Source organism: Canis lupus, chromosome 10 (assembly GCF_003254725.2).
Source record: "Canis lupus dingo isolate Sandy chromosome 10, ASM325472v2, whole genome shotgun sequence".
Classification (NCBI taxonomy): Eukaryota; Metazoa; Chordata; class Mammalia; order Carnivora; family Canidae; genus Canis; species Canis lupus.
In genome coordinates this window covers 28,599,395-28,619,303 of record NC_064252.1, presented here as the reverse complement: position 1 = coordinate 28,619,303, position 19,909 = coordinate 28,599,395, and the positions used below count along the sequence as shown (strand labels likewise).

Below are 19,909 nucleotides of genomic sequence, written 5' to 3'. Positions count from 1 at the left end.
GACCTCACCTTCTCTGGCTTTCCCGTGTGTAAAGCGGGTGTGGACCTTTAGATGATTTCTTATGCTTCTGCCCTCTCCATGTGGATATGATTTCTGACCAGCTGGAACTGGAGGGTGACAGCAAAACGGAGGCAAGAGAGGTTGGTGTGACCTCTGAGGGGCAGCAGCGGTGGTTCAGTTGAGCAGAGGGGAGGAGGAAGGTCTCCAGTCTTTTCCCTCTCAGAAAGCAGGTGTCTCCTGCCCACTGTATACCTGTATTTGGCAAACCCAGCCTGCACCCTCTGAGCAAATGCCTCACAGGCAGCCAGGGCTTGATGGTGTCAGCTCCGTCTGCTGCAAGAGCCCCGGATGTCCCAACTCAGCCTTCCAGCCAGCAGAGAGAGGGAGCTGGGATGCTGTGTGTGTGTGTGTGTGTGTGTGTGTGTGCCTGCCCATGTGTGCAAAGACAAGATGGAAGAGGGCAGGAGAGAGAGGTCTGTTATGTTGCAGCCAACAGAGAGTAATGTGGAGGAAATGGGACCACTTCGGAAGGTCCTTTAGCAGCTAATGATAAGCTCTAGAGCATGGCAGCCAGCAGGCAGTACAAAACAGAGGCCTCTCCGGCAGAGCCAACCCAAACACCAGCCTCTTGGAAGAGGTTTGCCCAGTACGAAGGAGACAGGGGACAGCCAGTAGACAGCACCATGCCTAGGAAGGCTAATGTTTTTAGGACCCAGATTCAGGCTGGGCAGGAATTGGCTTCAGAGCAAGCAGGGACACCTACGTTGGAGAAGTTTCTTGAAGGAGGTCTTTCCGGCTGGGGGTGGGGGGGTGGGGTGGATAATTTGGGAATTTACTGCACCTGAGTACTTATCCTGGCTTTGTCACTCACTCACAACGTGGCCATGGGCAAGGGTCTCTACCTCTCTGGGTCTGTTTTTGCGTCCTGTAGAACGGGAAAAGTAACCCTAATAGCCAGCTCATGGGAATGTAAGGCTCTGCGACTCAAAGGGCAGTCAGCGAGCCAGCCAGGGAAGCATCACGGGAAGCTTGTTAGAACTGCAGATTCTCAGGCCTCCCTCTGCAGCTGCTGAGTTAGAATCTACATTCTCCTGAAAGTGCTTAGCACCAGCAAATGCATGGGAAAGTTTGAGAAGCCCTGTTGTCAAGATTGAATTGTATAATATCTTTACTGATTCTACCCTGGAAAGTGATAAAAGGTATGATTTTTGTTACTTCTATTGTCCACCCCCTCCCCTTCATCCAGATGCTACTTCCCCACGAATCGTCTTGTTGATTCCCACTGAAGCTGGTATGGTTTTAGCGCTAAAATCTGTCATGAGGAGCAGAAGGTATCTGATTTATTCAATGAACAAATATTTATTGATCTCCTATGAGTAAGCATATGGGACTACGCAGTACCTACCAACACTTATGGAGCTCTTCCTATGTGCCAGGCCCCATCCTGGCACACGGGTAAACCCATTTAGACTTCATACGAACCCCATGAAGCCATTGCTTTGGCTTCAAGGAGATTACAAATACCTAAAGCAGGTATTGGCAGACTTTTTCTGTAGAGGGACAGCTAGTAAATATTTCTGGCTTTGCTGGCCATATGTTCTCTATTTCAACTACCCAGCTTAGCTGTTGAAGCATGAAAACAGCCTTAGGCAATATGTAAACAAGTGAGTGTGGTTCTTTTCCAATAAAACTTTATTTACAAAAACAGTTGCTGGGTCAGATTTGGCCTACTAGCTGTAGTTTGGCCATTCCTGGTTGAGAATGTAATATGCTGGACTGGGGAAAGGCTGCATGGTTAGAGTGGGGAAATGCTGTGTTTTTGACTAGCTGTGAGTCTAGTGAATAAATAGAGACCAAGTGCCTGCCGCTGTGCCAGGTTCCATGCTGGGCATGGGTTCACCCAGTGAGGAAGTAGAGACATTGGGCTGTGAACCCAGGCCGTCTACCTCGAGGGTCTGTGTGTCTAACCACTGTATTCCCCTGCTTTCAGTCCTGCCTGCACTTCCCACCCCTCAGACCATCCTCTGAGCTCATGTGGGGGGCGAAGAGGACTGCCCTGAGGGAGTGATGTTGGAGCTGGCATCTGATGCATAAGGAGAAGCTAATGGGGCTGAAGAGAGGCAGGGTGTGGAGTGTTCCAGGGAGAGGAAGCAGCATGAGTAGGCTGGAGGAAGAATCCTTGCTCACAGTACTGGAAGACCCTCAGTCACTAAGAGCCACTGGAGAGCCTGGGGGGGGGGGGGGTGGCTCTAAAGGAAACGAGGCAGGCCAAGGCCAGGCTGGAGTTGGGGGTCTCACAGGGTAGATGTGCAGGCTTGGGGCCCAGAGGTAGGGTCTGGGCTAGTCGTAAATGGGGGGTTGTAGACACAGAGGTGAACACAGGAGAGCCTGCCTGTGGAAGAGTAAGAGGGCTAGCTAGCTTTAGGGTTGGGGGATCCCCAGTGTTTAGTGATGGCTCAGGAAGAGCTTGTGCAAATCATGCAGCGGTGTGCCTGGCTTCCACTTCCATGTCTGGATTAGATGATCTGTAGGGTCCTGTCTGCCTTTGATGGTCCTGTGCACCCCAGAACCTCCCATCAGGGTCCCCTTGGCCAGGCCAGTACACCGTCTTAACCTATTCCCAGTGCCATTTGTGGCTTTTGATCAAAATGTTTGTCATTACCGAATATATGGAGCGTGGGCTCCCTATTTCCTGGGCATGGTGCTCAACTCTTTTTTTTTTTTTTTAAGGTTTTATTTATTTATTCATGAGAGACACAGAGAGAGGCAGAGACGCAGGCAGAGAGAGAAGAAGGCTCCTTGCGGGGAGCCTGATGCAGGACTCAATCCCAGGACCTCGGGAATCACGCCCTGAGCTAAAGGCAGATGCTCAACCACTGAGCCACCCAGGTGCCCTGGCGCTCAACTCTTTATGTCTATTATCCCACTTGGGATTTGGTCCCTTCTCACAGGATGGGATCACCCAGGAGTGGCTCAGGAGTTGCTTTTAGGGTCTTCCTTGCTCCCATCCACACTGTGCTGGATGGGGTGGCCAGGACCACAAATGTAGGTGTGAGCATGAGTGTATGAATGTGAGGGGAGCGGGGAGAGACAGTGGAGGAAGGAGAGGGAGGCGGTGTTCCTGGAGGGGAACAGACTCGGGGAAGGAGGAAGAGGGGAGAGAGATGAGTTGAGAGTAGTGGTTAAGAGTCTGGGCTCCACACATGGCCTCCCTGGGGTCCCATCCCAGCCATGCCCCATTGGCAGTGTAGCCTATGTGCCTCCCCTTTCTCATCTGTGTAATGGGGACACCAACAGTACCTGCCTCACAGGATGTTGTGAAGGGCAATGCAGATAATGTATAAAGTAGTCAAGTGTGCAGTATATAGTGACATAGGAAAAGAATTCCGGAAGCTCTGTGAGCTTCCTTGGGGATTGCCATCTGCACAGGTGCCAGATGTTGTCCCAGTCTTCATTGTCTCCAAGACTAGTGATCAGTGGCACCAACTCAGGGAGAGGCGGCCTACGTGCTTCTCTTGGCTGTGCTGCCTGCCCTCCTGAGTCTCGGTTGTCCCCCTGCCATAGGGAGATCATGAGCACAACCAGCTCATAGCCTGCGATGAGGAGTAATGAATCAACACATATTAAGCAATTACAACAGCACCTGGGACATGCCTGGGATGTGCCAAGCACCAGGAAATGTTAGTTCTTGTGGCAGAAGGGACTGTTGCAGTTTCTCATGGGCCCGGGGTTACCTAGACTGTGTTTATCACAGTGCAGGTTGTGAGTCAGGACGAGGTGATGAAGTCAGCGTGCCGGGTGCAGCCAGCACTTAAAGAAATGAACCAGGACAGAATTGAAAGTGTCAATGTGTACGGCGTGTGCGAGGTCAGCACCGTTTTGAGAAATGTTTGCTCCGGTTGCATGATTGTGAGTGAGTGTGGGTGGCAGCTTAGGGTGTGTCCAAATCACACCATGACCACTGGGGAATACCAACTCCTATTTCCTGGACACACAGACACACACCCTGCAGGGACCCGCAGACACAAGGCAACACACAGCCACTTTCATATTCAGACAGACACTCCAACGTATGGACACACAGGCACCAAAAGACACAGAACACAGCATAGACTCACAAAGGCAGACACACGGACACATGCTAACAGTCAAAGGAAGTCACATCCAGGTCACCACTGTCTCTGTTCTTCACCTGCTCTCAAGCTTTGCTAAGGAGGGATAAGGATGAGGAAGCACCTGAACAGACACACAGGTGGCCCCTCAGAGCTCACTGGGAAAAGTTCTGGTCATCTTTTGTTTCTGGGTAAGCTAGCGATGGGTGGGTGAGGGCCACACTGGCCACACCTTCCTGGGGCCCAGATGTCAGGAGGCCCAGGGTGGTGACCAGGGCCTGTCACTAGAAAGCCTCTGGACTCTATGGTTCAGAAGAAGCCATGGAACTCCTCAAATATGCATGGGGTTTGCGGGGTAAGAGCATTCATCCATTCATTCTTTCATTCATTCACTCATCCCATCAGATATTGATTGGGTGCCTTCATCTGCCAGGGCCCCCAAGAGGCGCTGGACAATGCCCAAAGCTTGGCCTGATGGCCTGACAGCAAGTGATCCCCACTTTCTTTGCTACCCCAGGAGATGAGCTCTGCACTCCCACCCAGCCATGCCCTGCTGGTCTTCTCTCTCCTCCCTCTCTGCTCTAGATCCTCAGTCGAGCTGGTGGAATAAGGATGGTAGGGGTGACCCAGGGCCACCTACTAGCCACCCTCCTCAGCCTCCTTCCCTGGGGCCTTCTCATCTTCCTGGTTTCTAAGCCTTGGCATCCTGGGGCTCAGACCCTACACCTCTTCTCTGCACCACTGCCCTGGTCCATTCATCAAGTCTTGTGGCTTTAGACACCATCCACCTGCGGACAACTGGCACACTCCTGTCTTGGGGCAGGACTTGATCTGGGAGTCCCAGACTGCAGGGCATCTCCCCAGGGAGTCCCATAGCTTCTCTGACTTAATGGAGCTGACACTGAGCTTCCCATTCTCCCCAATCCCAGCCTTGGACTCAAACCTTGACTCCTTCTTTCCCTGAGAAATCCACATGCAGCCTTTCAGGAAATCCAATGTGCAGTTCCTCAGGAATATTTTCTGGCTCTGACCCCTTCCCACCTCCTTCAACTGCTTCTATCTTGGTTCAGGACGCCACCTCTTGTCTAGATTATCGCCAGCAAGTTCCTAACTGTTCTGCCTGTTTCTGTCCTTGCTCTATTTCAGTCTCTTGTGAATGTGGCAATCAGAGGGTCCTGTAGGATGTGAGATGGCATCACTCCTCTGCTCAGACCTTCCCATGGCTTCCTGCAAAACCCAAGCCCTTTCTATGACCCACAGGGGCCCTGAACCTCTCTACACTGACTCTTCCTTGGCTCCCCCTTGCTCACTCTACTCTTGTCTTTCTGGCCTCAGTCCTATTCCTCAAATATTCCAGACCTGCTTCTGTCTCAGGGCCTTTGCACTTACGGTTCCCTCTTCCTGGAACATTCTCCTCTTGGCTTTCCACATGGCTCCCTCTCACCTCCTTCAGTCTTTGCTCAAACTTCACAAGGAGGATTTTTATTGACCTCTCTCCCGACCCTGGAACTTCCTATCCCTGCTTTCCTGCTGGATTTTTCTCCATGTCACTCCTCACAGTTTAGCAGACTATATAATTAACTTGTTAATTTCATTTATCATAGATTGCAAATGCCATGAGGGCCGGTCTTTATTTTGTCTGCAGCCAAAAAGGACCCATGGCCCCTAGGGAGCTCAGATCTCTTCTGGCCTCTTGAGTACCAGGATGCTCAGCCCCACAGAGCCGAGGAGAAGACCTCAGAGGGTTTTCCGGGAATTATGGCTCTGCCAGGCAAGGCCCACAGTCCCATATGGTCAGGCCTTGGTTCATTCCACAAGTGTGCTGGCCCTGTGTCAGGCTCTGAACAGATCCTGACCCTCGGTTGAGCAGAGTCCGGTAGATTGTGTCCCCGACCTGGGGAAGAGCAGGTGCTCCAGCCACCTTTCTGGAGCCCACCCTGCCTGCCCCGGTGCCCCTCTGAGTCTGAGGCAGGCTGGGTGTCAATGGTCAAAGCCAGAGTGTCTCTCTTTGCTGAGCGCCTTTCCACTCCCTAGGTCGCCTGCTCCCATCCTGTTCCTCCTCATGGTCCTCTGCTGTCCTTTGGAAATCCAGCAAGGGCCTGTCCCTGGGCCCCCACCCCCATTGCCTGGCCACCCCACTCCTCTCAGCCCTGGCTTCCAAACAGCCCCTCACTTCTTGCCATCCCCACAGCTAATGCTCTGATCGAATGGCCAAAGCCTGTCACCAGGATGTCTGGGATGTCTGTGAGGGCTGTAACAGCCTCCACTGGTCTCCCTGCCTCCCTGGCCAGCAGCCAGAATTGACCTTCCAAATCTATCTCCTGCCCATGGTTCCCATCATACTTAGAATGAGATCTGATTTCTTCCCAACATGATTAGGCTCCTCTACTCCCTCTCTGACCTCCTGCTGTGGGATGCCCTCCATTTGTGCATTGTGCTCAGCCAGTCCAGCCTTCCCCCCACCCCCAAACACTCCCTTCTCCGCCCTGCCTTAATAAGGCCTTTGCTCTTGCCATTCCCTCCTCAGGCACGCACTTCTGCTAGATCCTCTTAGCTCTTTTCATTTAGAGAAGTGACACCCCCCTGCTCTCCACCCGCCCCCTCACTCTCTGTGCCCTGAAAGCTCTGAGACTATCTCGGGGTTATCTGTGCTCCTGCTTACTGCTTGTTTCCTTCTTCCTGCTTGAAGAACATCCCCTTCGCAGAGGTGCCAGCTTTGTTTTGTTCATGCTTGGGTCCCCTGTACCAACAACAATGCCCTGCACGGAGAGTGCTTAGTGAATGTCTTATGAAGTAAATGAGTTGAATGCCTCTAGAGGCCAAGTCTCTTTCCTTCTGGAATGATCTCTGGTTTGGGTTAGGGACCAGGCTCCCTCTAGCACCACACTCTTGCTTCTATCCCTGCCTGTGTGAGGACATGGGCCCCTTCACTGGCCTCCCATGCTGCAGACTTGCAAGTGAGGATGGGTGTAACAGACCTGAACTGGGAGAGGCTTGGGCTCCGCCCACCCACCTTCAGCCCCGCCCACTTCCATGTGCAGCCCCGCCCACCTCAAGTGTTCCCACTTCTAGAAGAAGCTCCGTGGGCCTCTCTGGGCCTTAGCTCCACCCACTTCAGGGGGACCGGGGATCCTTCTAGAAGAATGATCCCTTCCTTCTAGCTTCTTTAATCAACCAGGTTAGAGCTTATTAAGTATGAGAGAATCTGGGGCACCTGGTTAGCTCAGGTCATGATCCCAGGGTCCTGGGATGGAACATTGGGCTCTCTGCTCAGCAGGGAACCTGCTTCTCCCTCTCCCTCCACCTGCCACTCTGCCTACTTGTGCTCTCTCTCTCTATTATCTGTATAAATAAATAAATAAATAAATAAATAAATAAATAAATAAAATCTTAAAAAAACAAGAAAGCAAATCTAATTAGAATCTATTAGGATTAGAATCTGTTAGAGAATGATAGGAACTCACATCTTCCAACTTTCAAAAATTACTTTTGTTGCTTAGCCCGAGATTAGCACATTATAGATCAGGGGTCAGCAAACCACGCCAAAGGCAGCCTGCATATGTCTACAATACTCCAAGGCTGTATGGCCCACAAAGCCTAATATATTTACTGTCTGGCCCTTTATGTAGAAAAAGTTTGCTGACTCTCATTACAAATACTCAAAAAATACTGTTGGATTAAGTAGGCTTAAATCAGAGCCTTGGAATCCTGCCCTGTTAACACCACCACTTCAAGTCTTTTGTCTGGGGACACCAAAATGAACCAAACACTCTAAGCTCTTCTCTCTTTAATAATAAGGATATGGAGGTATGGAATAGGTAGTAATAGCCACTGAAGAATCCTGCATCTGTCCTTTAGTTAACAGACAGGCATTTATGGAGCACCTCCTTTATTCCAGAGGCTGTTCTAGGCATAAGCAATGAAGTGACAAAATTCCTACATGGAGCCCCCGGTGTCTGGCTGATTATATATCACATCCTTGCTGTGCTCAACCAGTGTGGCTCCCGGCGTGAGGCTCAGCTTTCGCCTCCCACTTGCACCTCCAGCAGCAGGTGGCATCTGTGCCATTGCCCCCGTCGCCCAGGGTCCTCCCTGCCAGCTGGGCCTCCGCCTGGGGCCACGGATCGCACACCGTTCTTTGACATCGATGTCCCCAGGGCTGAGCACAGGCCCCAGCACACAGCCTCAGCCTGCCTTTCTGCCACCACCAGGCTCCTTCAAGAGCCTCGACATGGTAACGGGGGATGACAACCAACCGGTCTTTTAGGAATTCCACTTAAGAGCAGTGTCTTTTGGGAATTCATCAAAGGAAATGATGAGCATTGTAAGATATTTTCCTCTCTTTAAACAGAAATCTATAAATTACATCGTGTTCCCTTCCTTTCTCTGCCTCGCTGCCTGGCTGACTTTGTGTTCCACGGGCTTTTCAATGAAACCAGGTTGATTCCAGGCTGACCCAAGAGTTGGCTTTGATGTGAGGAGTAGTTATTGAAAGAGACAGGGTGATCTGTGTAATGAAATGCCTCCTACACTTTCCATAAAAGTGATCGGAGTGTGATGCTGGCCGTTCTGCTGTGGGGGATGGGAGGGAGGCTCTAGCAGCCTCTGAGCAGCTGGGAAAGGCACCGGGGGCTGAAGGTGGGCACGCTCCCGGGAAGAGAGCAAACCTCTCCTGGAATAAGCCTCCTGAGAGCAGAGCTTTCAACCACTTCTGCTCAGGTGGCTCTACTGTCCCAGGCGTCAAGGACCCTCAGCCCCTCTTCTGGAAATCCCTTTCTCGGGGAGCATTTTACCTTGTTAGTTTTTGCTGATTCTTGAGAAATTTTCTTTGGGACTCAAAATGCTTTTTCTGATAATATGCCTCTGGTGGATTTAAGGTCACAGCTATTACTTCAGGATTTAACCTGGACTCAATTGTGGGGAAAGAAGAAAAATCTCATGTTTTGTCTCAGTAGAAGTTCCAATCTGACACTGCCTGATGAGTTTCTTCATTTGGTTATTCAATAAATTTTACTGGGTGCTTATCATTGCTGGGAATAGGAGCAAGTAAACAAGATAGGGAGGATCCTTGGCCTCACAGAATTGGCAGGACTGCCAGGGAGATGTTTACTCGAATAGACAAGGAAGGACCCTACAGCATGATAAATGTGCTGTGCTCTGGGAACCCATTCAGGGGCACGGAGGACTTCCTGGAGGAGGTGATGTTGCAGCCTGAGACCTGGAAGATGAGTAGTAGTTTATCAGACAAAGAGAAGGGAAGAGTGTTGTCGCAGAGGGAACAGCATGCTTGAAGGTTTTGGCCTCCGGGCAGGAGGAGGGGAGGGAGGCTCAGCTTTTTCCTGCCCTCTGCCGAGACAGGGATCTCTAGACAGTCCTGGCCTTTGACTCTCTGGAAGTTGCAAGGACAGGACCGACCACTAGAAGGGAGAAATAAATTGCATGCACTCACGGAGGAAATATTCTGCTGTGTCAGCTTCGTAATCTGCATCCTCTGGGAAGTGATCGATTTGCTTGCAGAGACCTTTGAAGTTCCCTGGAAAACAAGAGGAGAAAGGACACTTGAAACATCAGAGTCTCTGGGGGGCTCAGCGCCCACAGGCCTCTTGCTGACTTCTCTCCCTCTTCTGAAACTGGCTCAGCCCTCTCCCTGGCCCCTGAAGGAAGGTATCACTTGGTCTGTTTGGACATCTGCCCTGTGAATCAAAACACACACCCCCGCGGTGCCGCGGAGAGGATCTAAGGCCCAGGACTTCAAAACCCAGCCTTCCATCCCTGCGCCGAGGCTTCTGAGGATTAGCTGAAGCTTGGCGGGCAGCAGAGGTTTGGCTCGGGGCTGGGGACTGCCATCGAGCAGGCTGTCGGAGCCGGTCAGTCCTCAGCCTCCCCGCCCCGGCTGGGCTGGGAGTCACCTCGCATTTTGCATGCCAGAGAGCAGATCGCTCCCTCCGCGGAGAAGGCGGACCCGCGTGGATGCTGACAAACATTCCCACAGCCTGTAAACGAGCTTGCAGAGCGCCTTCCCATCTGCAAAGCCTGGAATTCACTGTGCCCAGGCCCCAGCTGCGCTAAAAATGCTCTGGGGTGGGGGTGGGAAGGAGGTTGAGCCCCGCCCTGGGGGCTGGGCCCTCTGCCAGGCTCTTGAACCTGGGCTCATCATGGCTCTACCACAGGCCTCTCAGAGGGGTATTGTCTCCTCCACTAAACAGATGAAGAAACTGAGGCTCCTCCAGGAGGCTGCGTGATCTGAATAAGTACTCGGGGGCCAGGAAATGATGGAAGCGGGGCTCAAAAGAAGGCCTGTTGACTCCAAATCTTTCCTGGGGCGATGGCTGAGAAGGTGAACAGGGGCACAGGTGAAAACCCAATGTCACAGTGGCCCCCCCTCTCCCCACCGCCAGCAACCACTGTGATGAGTGAATGAGCGACCTATTGAATGCGATCTTCCTTAAGGACCGATGGCGCTGCTCGGGGTAGAGCTTGCGAGTAGGTCTGCTTGGTGACAGCAGAAGCTTTGGTCTGTTGCACACACCATGGTACCCCCGGCAGCAGCCCAACTACAGCCAGTGTCGTAGAACTTTCTCTGAATGCATGAATAACCCACCCTGTGCTGGGAGAGGGGGCAGCTCCTGTAGCTGGGCTGCCTGGAGGAGGTGCCTGCTTCCTCGTCTGAAAAGTGGAGACCAGAGCTCTCCCTTTGTGCATAGTTGGGGCGATTGGATGTGCTGACGCATATAAAGTGCTCAGAGCGGTGGCTGGCTGGTCGGGAAGAGTGCTTGGAGGCATCACTGTGAGGGAGAATTGGACACTGACTGTATTCAGCCACTGACATTTGGGATTTTTCTGTGACAGTAGCTAATATAACCTAATTAATACCATCCTCAGTACGAGTTAGCAATTTATTTTCCTATAGAGTGCTGAACCTTCAGTTCCTGCAAAGTAGGTTTTCTTGTGTCCTATAGATATTATTTAGGACTTTTAAGGCATTCTTACGTAGACCTGTATATATCATATACACCTGCTTGTATAGGATAAACAGGTGTACTTACATAAAGATAGGCGTTTTAGGTATTTCTAGCTATTATATGTTGTAGAAAAGATGGTTGACCCCCCATTTGCTGTCTCTGCACCAAATTCACCCCCTTTCCTGCCTTCTACAAGAAATCAGTTCCCCAGAGTGCATTGGGGACTTAGGGTTAATGTCACTGAAGCTTTGTGGCATCTACGGAGAACCTTTGGTTCACTCAAAACACTCCCCTGGGGCAGGCTTCCCCTCTAAGTATTCTGGGCGGTCCCTCTTCTTGTTCACCGCTGCTCCCCATGTCTCAAGAATTCACCGGAGGCCTCAGTTCCCTCTAGGACTTCTCCCTTCCTCGGACCACACATCCTTCTCTCCCTGAGATGTCTTTGTATCAGCTGCTAAGAGGATAAAATATCCTCCCTATTGTTCAAATGACAAATCAGTGTATTTGTAGAGCACTTTGCAAAGCACTTTCATTTTCTCTCAATTCAATCTGACAAATATTTTGTCAGTGCCAACCCAGATCTTTATAAGGGGCCTGTGCAGGAGGTGAGGTGCAGATCTCACTACTGATGTGCCCCGAGGCTCCTCACAAGTCAAGGACGGTGCTCCATCCTAGACCAGGGCTCCTGAGTGGTGCCTCTAGTCTCTCCTCTAAGGGCCCCGTGCTTTGCACTGGCAGCCCAAACCCCTGCCTGCTCCTCTTGCAGTCTGGCTGCTCCTCTGCAGGAGCTGTGCCCAGCCCTTCTTAGACCATGGGCTCCTAGTGCGGTGCCCGGCACAGAGGAAGGGCTCAAGAGATGCTATGGAGAGGCCGTGTGAAGTCACCAGCGGCCCAGACTCTCCAGGGTGAGCCAGACCTGGTATCCGCCTGCCTACCTGATGTGTCCTGGCACAGGTTTCAAAGGCACTGTCCATTCAGTACAGCCAACTCTGAACTTCTAATCCTTCCCTCAAGCCTGGTCTTCTGGAGGCACCAACCAGCTCAGGGAATGCCTCTCCATCGCTGCCTGTGCCAGCTCGAGCCCACTTGTCACTGCCTACACCTCTTCCTCCTCACTGCAGGCTCCATCGCTCAGGATGCTCTCAGTATCTCTCAAAACTGTCAGTTTCTCTCCATTGGCAGCAACACCCACGGCCAGGCCACCCTCCTGGCTTCCCTGCATGGACTATAGGGGCCTCCCCACCCATCATTTTGTACCCACTCTTATCTCTGTCTGGCCCTATTTCCTGCCTACCTCCCTCTCTGTGCACATGTCATCTCAGCTCTTCTTCATGCATGCTCCCTCCTACCACAGGACCTTTGCACATACTGGTCTGGCTGCCTGAACCCCCACCACATCCTTTGTTATCTCCTTCCCTCAACCTCCCTCTGCCTCCCTGCACTGTGCTAGTGGAGTGTCTGCTGCCCTGCTGTCCATTCTGTGTTGGGGGAGATGTTAAAGCATGAGCAATGCTGGTGGGAATGTTCTAGTAGAGCGGGAAGACGTGATGACCAGAGAGAGGAGGGAGCAATGCAGGAGCAATATGAGAGGGGATGAGGTCCAGGACAGAGGTGCAAGGGTGGATGTGTGTCTACTGTGGCAGAGGGGAGGATGCCACTTATGGGTGCAGGTGCAGGGGAGGAACAGACATAGTGGGAGCTGTGACACTTCTGGTTGTTTCTATTTTCTTGAAGAAATGGGAAGCAGGATCATTACTGGAGCATGAGGAAGGGGAGGCAGCGTTGGAGATTTGAGAATGGAGGAAAGGAGTGGGATTTTTCTCCAGGAGATGAGGGGAGAGAGAATGGACCAGGCCTGAAACATGAAGCATGTGTGTCTGGGCCTTGAAGATCCCTTTGAGATTCTGTGGTTTTCTCTAGTGACATTTAGGGTGTGGCTGAGTCTGGCTGGAGGGTTGCCTGTGGAGTGGGGGTCTGTGAGATGAGGACAAGAGCAGGGGTAGGGGAGGCAGTGATTATGAAGATGGGTCAGACTCTAAGCTGAGGGAGGGGGCAAGGTGGTGGGGTCAGTGCACTGGGAGCCTAGGTTAGGGGTCAAAAGACTGTCAGGGGAGTGGGCTGATGAGGGTGAGCTGGAAGGCTGGGGCATGGGAGTCAGAAAGTGGGTGCCAAAGATTGAGATTGTTGAGGAGTGTGGTGATTGGACATGTCAGGTCAAGACAAGACCATGAACTGGGTGGTTCAGGTTGGGTGGAGGTAAGGATGACATTCAAAGTATCTAGCGACCTGAAAAGTCATACCAATTAACATAGACGACAAAACCAAACGTTCACCTGGACTCTGCATATGCGATCAAGTACGTGTTTGGAAACTCCTTACCAAGTTATGGTTGATATGCAAAGGATTCATCACATTATTCTGATAAACCCTAAGTCCTCAGTTGGTTTTTAGAAACTTGGTGTGAGGCTCTTTCTAGCTGAATGATGACCCTGTCTAGACCATGATTTGACACAGGGAACTGTTCCTGGTGCTTCCAACGCTCCTCTGTTAGAATAAGACTTGTTTCATCTCAGTGAGTACAGAATTCTCTCCTGCCTTGTCCCATGCCATTCCACGGGGGACTTCTTCCAGAAGGTAGCTCTCCGTCCTGGGCCACCCAGGAGGTGGGGAGGGATGCTCCTGGGGATGGTTGGGGAGTGGAGGGTGGGGAGGAGAAGTGCAGGAGCTCTTATGGAGAAGTAGTGCTCTCATGGGTGGTGGGCCCAGCCACTCTGGCCGAAGGAAGGTTCTGTTCTTCTGAGGCCCTTGCCCATCCCCGCAGAGGCAGATGTCTGGGCTGGGCCCACGGCTTGGAGAACTGCAGGGCCTGGAGCACAGAGCTCAACCCTCCACCCATTCTTGGGGAGAGGGGAGAGGAGATGGAGCCTCAGTTCCAGCCCCTCCTGCCCTGTCTGTCCCAGTCAGGAGCCACCCCTACCCAGCCCAGACCTCTTCCTGTGCTTCATGGGGCTGATTGGTGAGCAAGATTTCAGCACTTAACAACCAGGGAGGCAGGACCGGTATGGGCTGGCTGAGCAAAGGTGGGCCAGGCCAGGTACCGGGGAGGCCTGTCTGCCTGATTGTGAAATCCACGAGGGCTGCGGGGTGGCCTTGGAGAATGAGGCAGGCCAATGCTTGACTCCTCAAAGAATGAGGGGGAGGCCCATGTTGGGAATGGGAGGAATGAGTCGGGGAAGAGAAGGCTGGGTGAGTTTCAGAGAGGCAGGGCTTTAGGGAGGAGGCAGTGAGGAGCAAGGGAGCGTCTTAGCACCTAGGGGTTGTGGGCCATACAACATCCCCTGTGAAGGATCACAAGGGGGTGGTGTCCTCAAGGGACAGCACAGTTTCTATCAAAGTGAGCTGAAAAGAGCTTAGGAATATGGGGAGTTTGCTGACATCCAGAGAAAATGCAGGCAAGCCCAGGGCAAGGATTTGGAAAGCTGGGAGAGTTGGAGATTGCGTCAGATTGGGAGGTGAACAGAGCCCCGAGGGACACATGACTGGTAGTGGGGGGACCCAAGCCATGATGGGATCCGTCCCAGTGAGGCTGATGGTGGCGGTGAGGCGGTGAGGGTGGGCTGGAGGTGTAAGGGGTCTCCAGGAGCCCTTGGAGCTCTGTGGCCATGGACTCAGTCCTAATAAAGTGGTGCCGAGGTTCATGAAGGGGAGTTGGTACCAGCGGTACTCAGTCACCTTTGCTGAAGTTTAAATTGGGTAGAACACCTGTGGGACATCACAACAGACAAAGAAGAGGGTGTAATCTTGCTTTCCTGATGCCAGCCTGGATGGAGTTCTGCTGTATTTCTTTCTGGTTGGTGGTCATCAAACCCAGAGGATGTAAGGCTTCAGGCACAGATGGATCTAGGTGCTCAAAAAGCAGGAGCATCCTTCCCCACCTCCTGGGTGGCCCAGGATGGAGAGCTACCTTCTGGCATCTCTCTCCATCTCTGGTTTTCCTCTCAGTTGGCTTCATCCTTAGGCAGGGGTTCTCCCCAAGGTAGGGACTAAGAGCTGCCCCAGTGCCTGGCACTGGGGTGGTGGAGGGAAATCTAACCCGATCCCTGTTGTTTGGGGGCTCACAGTCTGGGGGGAAAGACTGCACAGAATTTACTAGAATGTAATGTCTTACATATTCTATTAGAGAAATGTACAAGGCCTTCTGGGAGCAGAGTTGTTCGGCTAACATTTGTGTGGCACTGACTAGAGGCCACTGTCTGAGCAAACTGCTGAGGACACAAGAAAAAATCTGCCTTCTGTCCCCAAGGAACTTGTAGTGTGTGGTAGGAGGTGGACGATAGATGCCGTGGTGTATTGGGATATATGCTGTGTCAAAGCAGAGGGTGTCTGTCTGGGAGCACACAGGAGGGGTGCACGTCCAGGTGTGTGAGTGAGTGTGTGTGTGCCTGTGTGTGCATGTGTGTGTCTCAGGGCATGATGTGGAAGTGATAGGGGTGAGAAGAGATTTCTAGGAAAGGGATCAGCAGAAGAAAAGGCAGGGAAGACAAGACAAGAGGGGACAAACTATCTCAGGGGGTCAGGAAGGTTCCCCAAAGCAGAGTTGGGGGTACAAGGAAGCCTGAAGGCAGAGGTGTGCTGGAGCAGGCTTGCACCAGCTCCCGGGGGCTGCTTAGTAGCGTCTCTTCCTAACTCACATGAGCAGCTGGAAACCAGCCACAGTGGGAGGATTTGCACCACGGGAATTGGCACACACTACAAATCGAGGTCCCCTTTCCCTGCCCAGAGTCAGTTGTTAAACATTTACAGGTGCACCGCTGCATGAAGGGCAACCTGTTTGAGGGGTCAGCGGGTGCGGATACAATCTCCTAGTGGGATTGGAGATATAAGAAGATGGGGCCCCTGTAGAGGCTCGCTGGGTGAGGGGGACAAATGCTGGAGAGGAGGCACAGGCCAGGCAGGTCCCCAGGGGCTTGTGGCCCAGACTGAACCATCTTACCAGCCACTCAACCTCCCCCAAAGGCTTTGAGCTTTTAGCTTTGAGCTTTTAGAGGATGAGGATGTAGGGGGGACTCTCCTACCATGATCTATAAAGGATTATTTGGCCAAGGGGCCCAACAATCGTGAAATCTCTCCTGAAACCCCGCCGCCCCCCCCACGGGCAGCAGTGCCCCGCAGATCTCACAATGACTGCAGGGCAAGCAGAGACAGAAAGACAGAAAGGCTGAGGGCTGTGCCTCAGGCTGCCGCAGCTCTGCCTCTAGGAATTTGCCCTCAGACTGAAAATTTCAGCTTGCAGGTATTAAGTAGTTTAAAGAAGGTTTCATCAGCTTTGTAAAAAGCACATTAATATCTCACAACACCAACTGCTGTCTCATTTCTTTGAGATACAATAAGCTCTTCATAAACCTGGTCATTAGGGGCTGAACAGACGCTGTTTTATTTCCCACATATTCATGAGAAGCTGAAGGAGCAGCGCGGAGCTGGGCTGGTGCACGGAGGGAGGGGGCGAGGCAGCGGCAGGAGGCTGGCTAAGTAATTTTTTAAGTGAAGCAAATGAAGGGTTTGGTGGGAGCTGCTTTCTCTGTGTTTTAAACCTTTTCTGCTCCTGGCTGTTTGCTTTGCTGGCAGGGCCCTCCCTGCCCGTGGGGATTCAGGAGACCTCGGGGCGGGTGGGCAGTGCCGGGCTCCTCCCTGGCTGGAACCCCAGCACCCCCCCGCCAGGCACAGTGTGGGCAGCAGCTGGTGCTGGAGGGTGTGAAGCGTCCTGGGTGGGGTCTGTGAGTTGGCCCCTGTGTTCATGCATTCATTGGACTGTTTGGAACACCCACTATGTGCTAGGTCCCTACCAGGCACCGGGGCAGGGTGAGAATGTGGTAAGGTGTCTGGCTGCCTGCCTTCCTTCCTCGACTCTGCCCTTTCTGTTTGGTCTAAGTGCTTACCTCCCAGAGGTCCTAAGCACAGCAGGGAGTATTGTATCCTGTGCTGCTTCTGGTCTCTACAGCTACTTTGTAAGTTAAGTTCTTTCCAGGTGATGCAGAAGAAGAGGCTGGACTCCAGACTCCGAAAGCTCTGCCTTCTAAGCCTGGTTCTGCTACTATTAGCTGTGTAGCCTGGAGCTAATTATGTGACCTCTCTGTGCCTCTGGTTCCTTAGCTGTAAAATAGATAGTAATCCCTGCCCCGTGGGGGTGATTCCAAAATCTTAATGAAATAGCAGAAGTGAAGCTTCCTAACCCAGAGCAGGCACTCAAGGAATATAGTTTTTCCTCTTCAAATGATGCCTCTTTCAGGAAGCCTTTCTTAATTGGTCCTCTACTGGAGAGACTCTTTCCCTTCCCTATGTGCCTCCGCCTGCTTCTTAGACTTTAGTCGGTATGGGAATCACTTGGGGTTCATGTTAAGCCAGATTCTAACTCTGGTTTTGGGATGGGGCCTGAGACTCCATTGCTCACAAGCTTCTGGGTGATACTAATGTCACAACATCCCTTGTGGACCACACTTGGGGTTGGGTAGTGAGGCTTTTAAACACTCTGTATCTGCTTTGATCATAGTCTGTGTTCTGGTATCATTGGGAACTAGTAGCTGCAAGTCTGTAAGCTCCTAAGGGCAAAATTTCTTCTCGAGAACTCCCCAAATATACTGTATTTCCCTTGATTCTAAGATGCTCATGTACACATTCCAGTGTTTCTGAAATTGGAATGTGTCTTATAATTGATGGGTTCATTTACTGCACTCTGTTTCTTTTCTTCCTGAAGAATCATTATTATATGGATGGTGTGTCTTAGAATTAACGATAAAGGCTGCATGACAAATGTTTATTGAACAAATGGACAAATAAATGAGTTTGTGTGTGTGTGTTTTATGTGTACACACACATGTGGGTGGGCAGGGAGTGTTCTATACATTTCCATCCTCCTAAATGGATGAACACTATCCCAACTATTAAACCTCTGGGAGCACTGGCATCTTCTGCACCTGTCTTCTTAAAAGCCTATTTGGCAATATGAAAATACGGGTATATCTCACAACCCAGCAATTTCTCTTAGAAATTTGCCTTGGAGAAACCCTAGCATGTAGGCACGGGGAGAGATATATGAGAATCTGTTCCTAACAGCCCTGCCTATAACAGCAAAACTCCCGCAGCAACCCACATTTCTACTGTTGGAAGAAGGATGGCACCTTGAGCTACATTAATCAGATGGAATATTATACAGCAATGAACATGAGTGGATCACAGCTATTCACGTCAACACCGTGATTCCCACTCACATAACACGGAACACAAAATCAAGTTGCAATATATATATAGACACACACACACATGTATATGGTATGATTGCATTTTCACGAAGGTAAAAACTTGTACAACTAAGCTGTAGATCACTTAGAAATACACATTTGTGGTGAAATGGTAAAGCCAGGCTAGGCAACGAGGGACCCTGAATTCAAGAGGGTGTGGACCTGACGTGGGGGCTGTGGGTGGCAGCAGGGAGGGCCCAGGATGGCTTCAATGCCCTGGGTGCTCTAGCTCTTAACCTGGTGCCGAGGGCACAGGGGCTCATTTTATAGTGATTCTCTACACTGGGCAGTGGCCCAGTTCCCTAGCGCCGTGTTTTCTACCTCTGGCCATGTTTTGCCCACACAGAGGGCTCCCAAGGACCTGCACTGCTCCCGCAGCATCCTGGACATCTCCCCTCCAGAGCTGAGTGATGAGGGAGAAGTAAATCATCCTTTGTATTTTTTAGTTAAAAAATAAAAGCCCTGGGAGCCAAGCCTACTGCTAATGAACATAATTGTACATGTTAAAATAGTCTTTCATATGGATTTGTTACTAGTCAGTTTTAGAAGGCAGCTTATTGAACCCTCGGTGCTTGCATATAGCAAGTGTGCCCTGAGTATCTAGAGACGATTGGATGAACGAACGAATGAATGAGGAGGGGTCTCAATGTCCCTCACCCTGTCCTTGTTCCGGATGAACTTCGCTACTGATGGGCCCAGCCGTGGTGGTGGAGGAAAGGCAGGGCATTGCCAGGTAGTCCGCCTTGGGCAAACCTCAGGCAGGAAGAATGTGACAGACCCTGGTGAAGACCAGGAGGCCTCGAGCTTAGAGACTGGGTCAGCGGGGTCAGAGCTGGAGGTGGTGGTGATGCGGGCCCCATGCTGTCTGACTTCACTAAGACTGAGGACGTGGGAAGATCTGGGTCCTGAACTTCCAGCGCCCTCATCCCAATTTTGTGCCCTCCCCCCTCCCCCCAAGTGTTGACACAGGCCCTGGAGACAGGAGAACCTCTGGCACACTTTACTCCACAATGTGATGGAAAGCCTGCTCCACATCAGGCTCAGGACCCTCTCACAGGTAACAAATCGACCTAAAACGTACTCTGTGGAGTAGACCTTTAGGCTTGGGTGTTGTCATAAGCCATAAGGAATCTTCCCAAAATATAGTTTGATGAGTTCATTTTCTACTAGTAGGGAGGCAGTGAAGGTCAGTGGTCAGCCTCAGAGTCTCAAGGTGGTTTGAGTCTGTATCCTAGTTATTCCACTGGACTTCTCTGAACCTCTGTCTTCTCATCTGTAAAATGGGGAGGCTGTGGGGCCTGTCCGATAGCATCATGAGAATTGCCTAAAGCACTGTATTGAGAGGGCTTAGTGCAGCTCCTGGTACTTGGTAAATGCTAGGTAAGTGAGTGGTAGGTGCTATTGCCTTTGCTGGGCTCCATGCTGGGGGGCGCAGTTGGATCACACAACAGTCCCTGCTCGCAAGAACTCAGAGACTAGTCGAAGAGAGTGGTGATTACACTCCCAAAATGTCAAGAGAGGTCCCTGGTGGAGGCATGCC

The 19,909-nt window shown here is 51.6% G+C and overlaps 1 protein-coding gene across 1 annotated transcript in view; it reads right to left on the bottom strand.

The window, feature by feature from the left end:
• Window positions 1-19,909, bottom strand: part of CACNG2 (calcium voltage-gated channel auxiliary subunit gamma 2) — a 113,804-nt gene that overhangs the window by 7,624 nt on the left and 86,271 nt on the right. Inside the window, exon 2 of the mRNA XM_025461013.3 lies at window positions 9,562-9,645. Coding sequence (XP_025316798.1) covers window positions 9,562-9,645 — 84 coding nt within the window. The remainder of the gene's footprint in view (window positions 1-9,561; window positions 9,646-19,909) is intronic.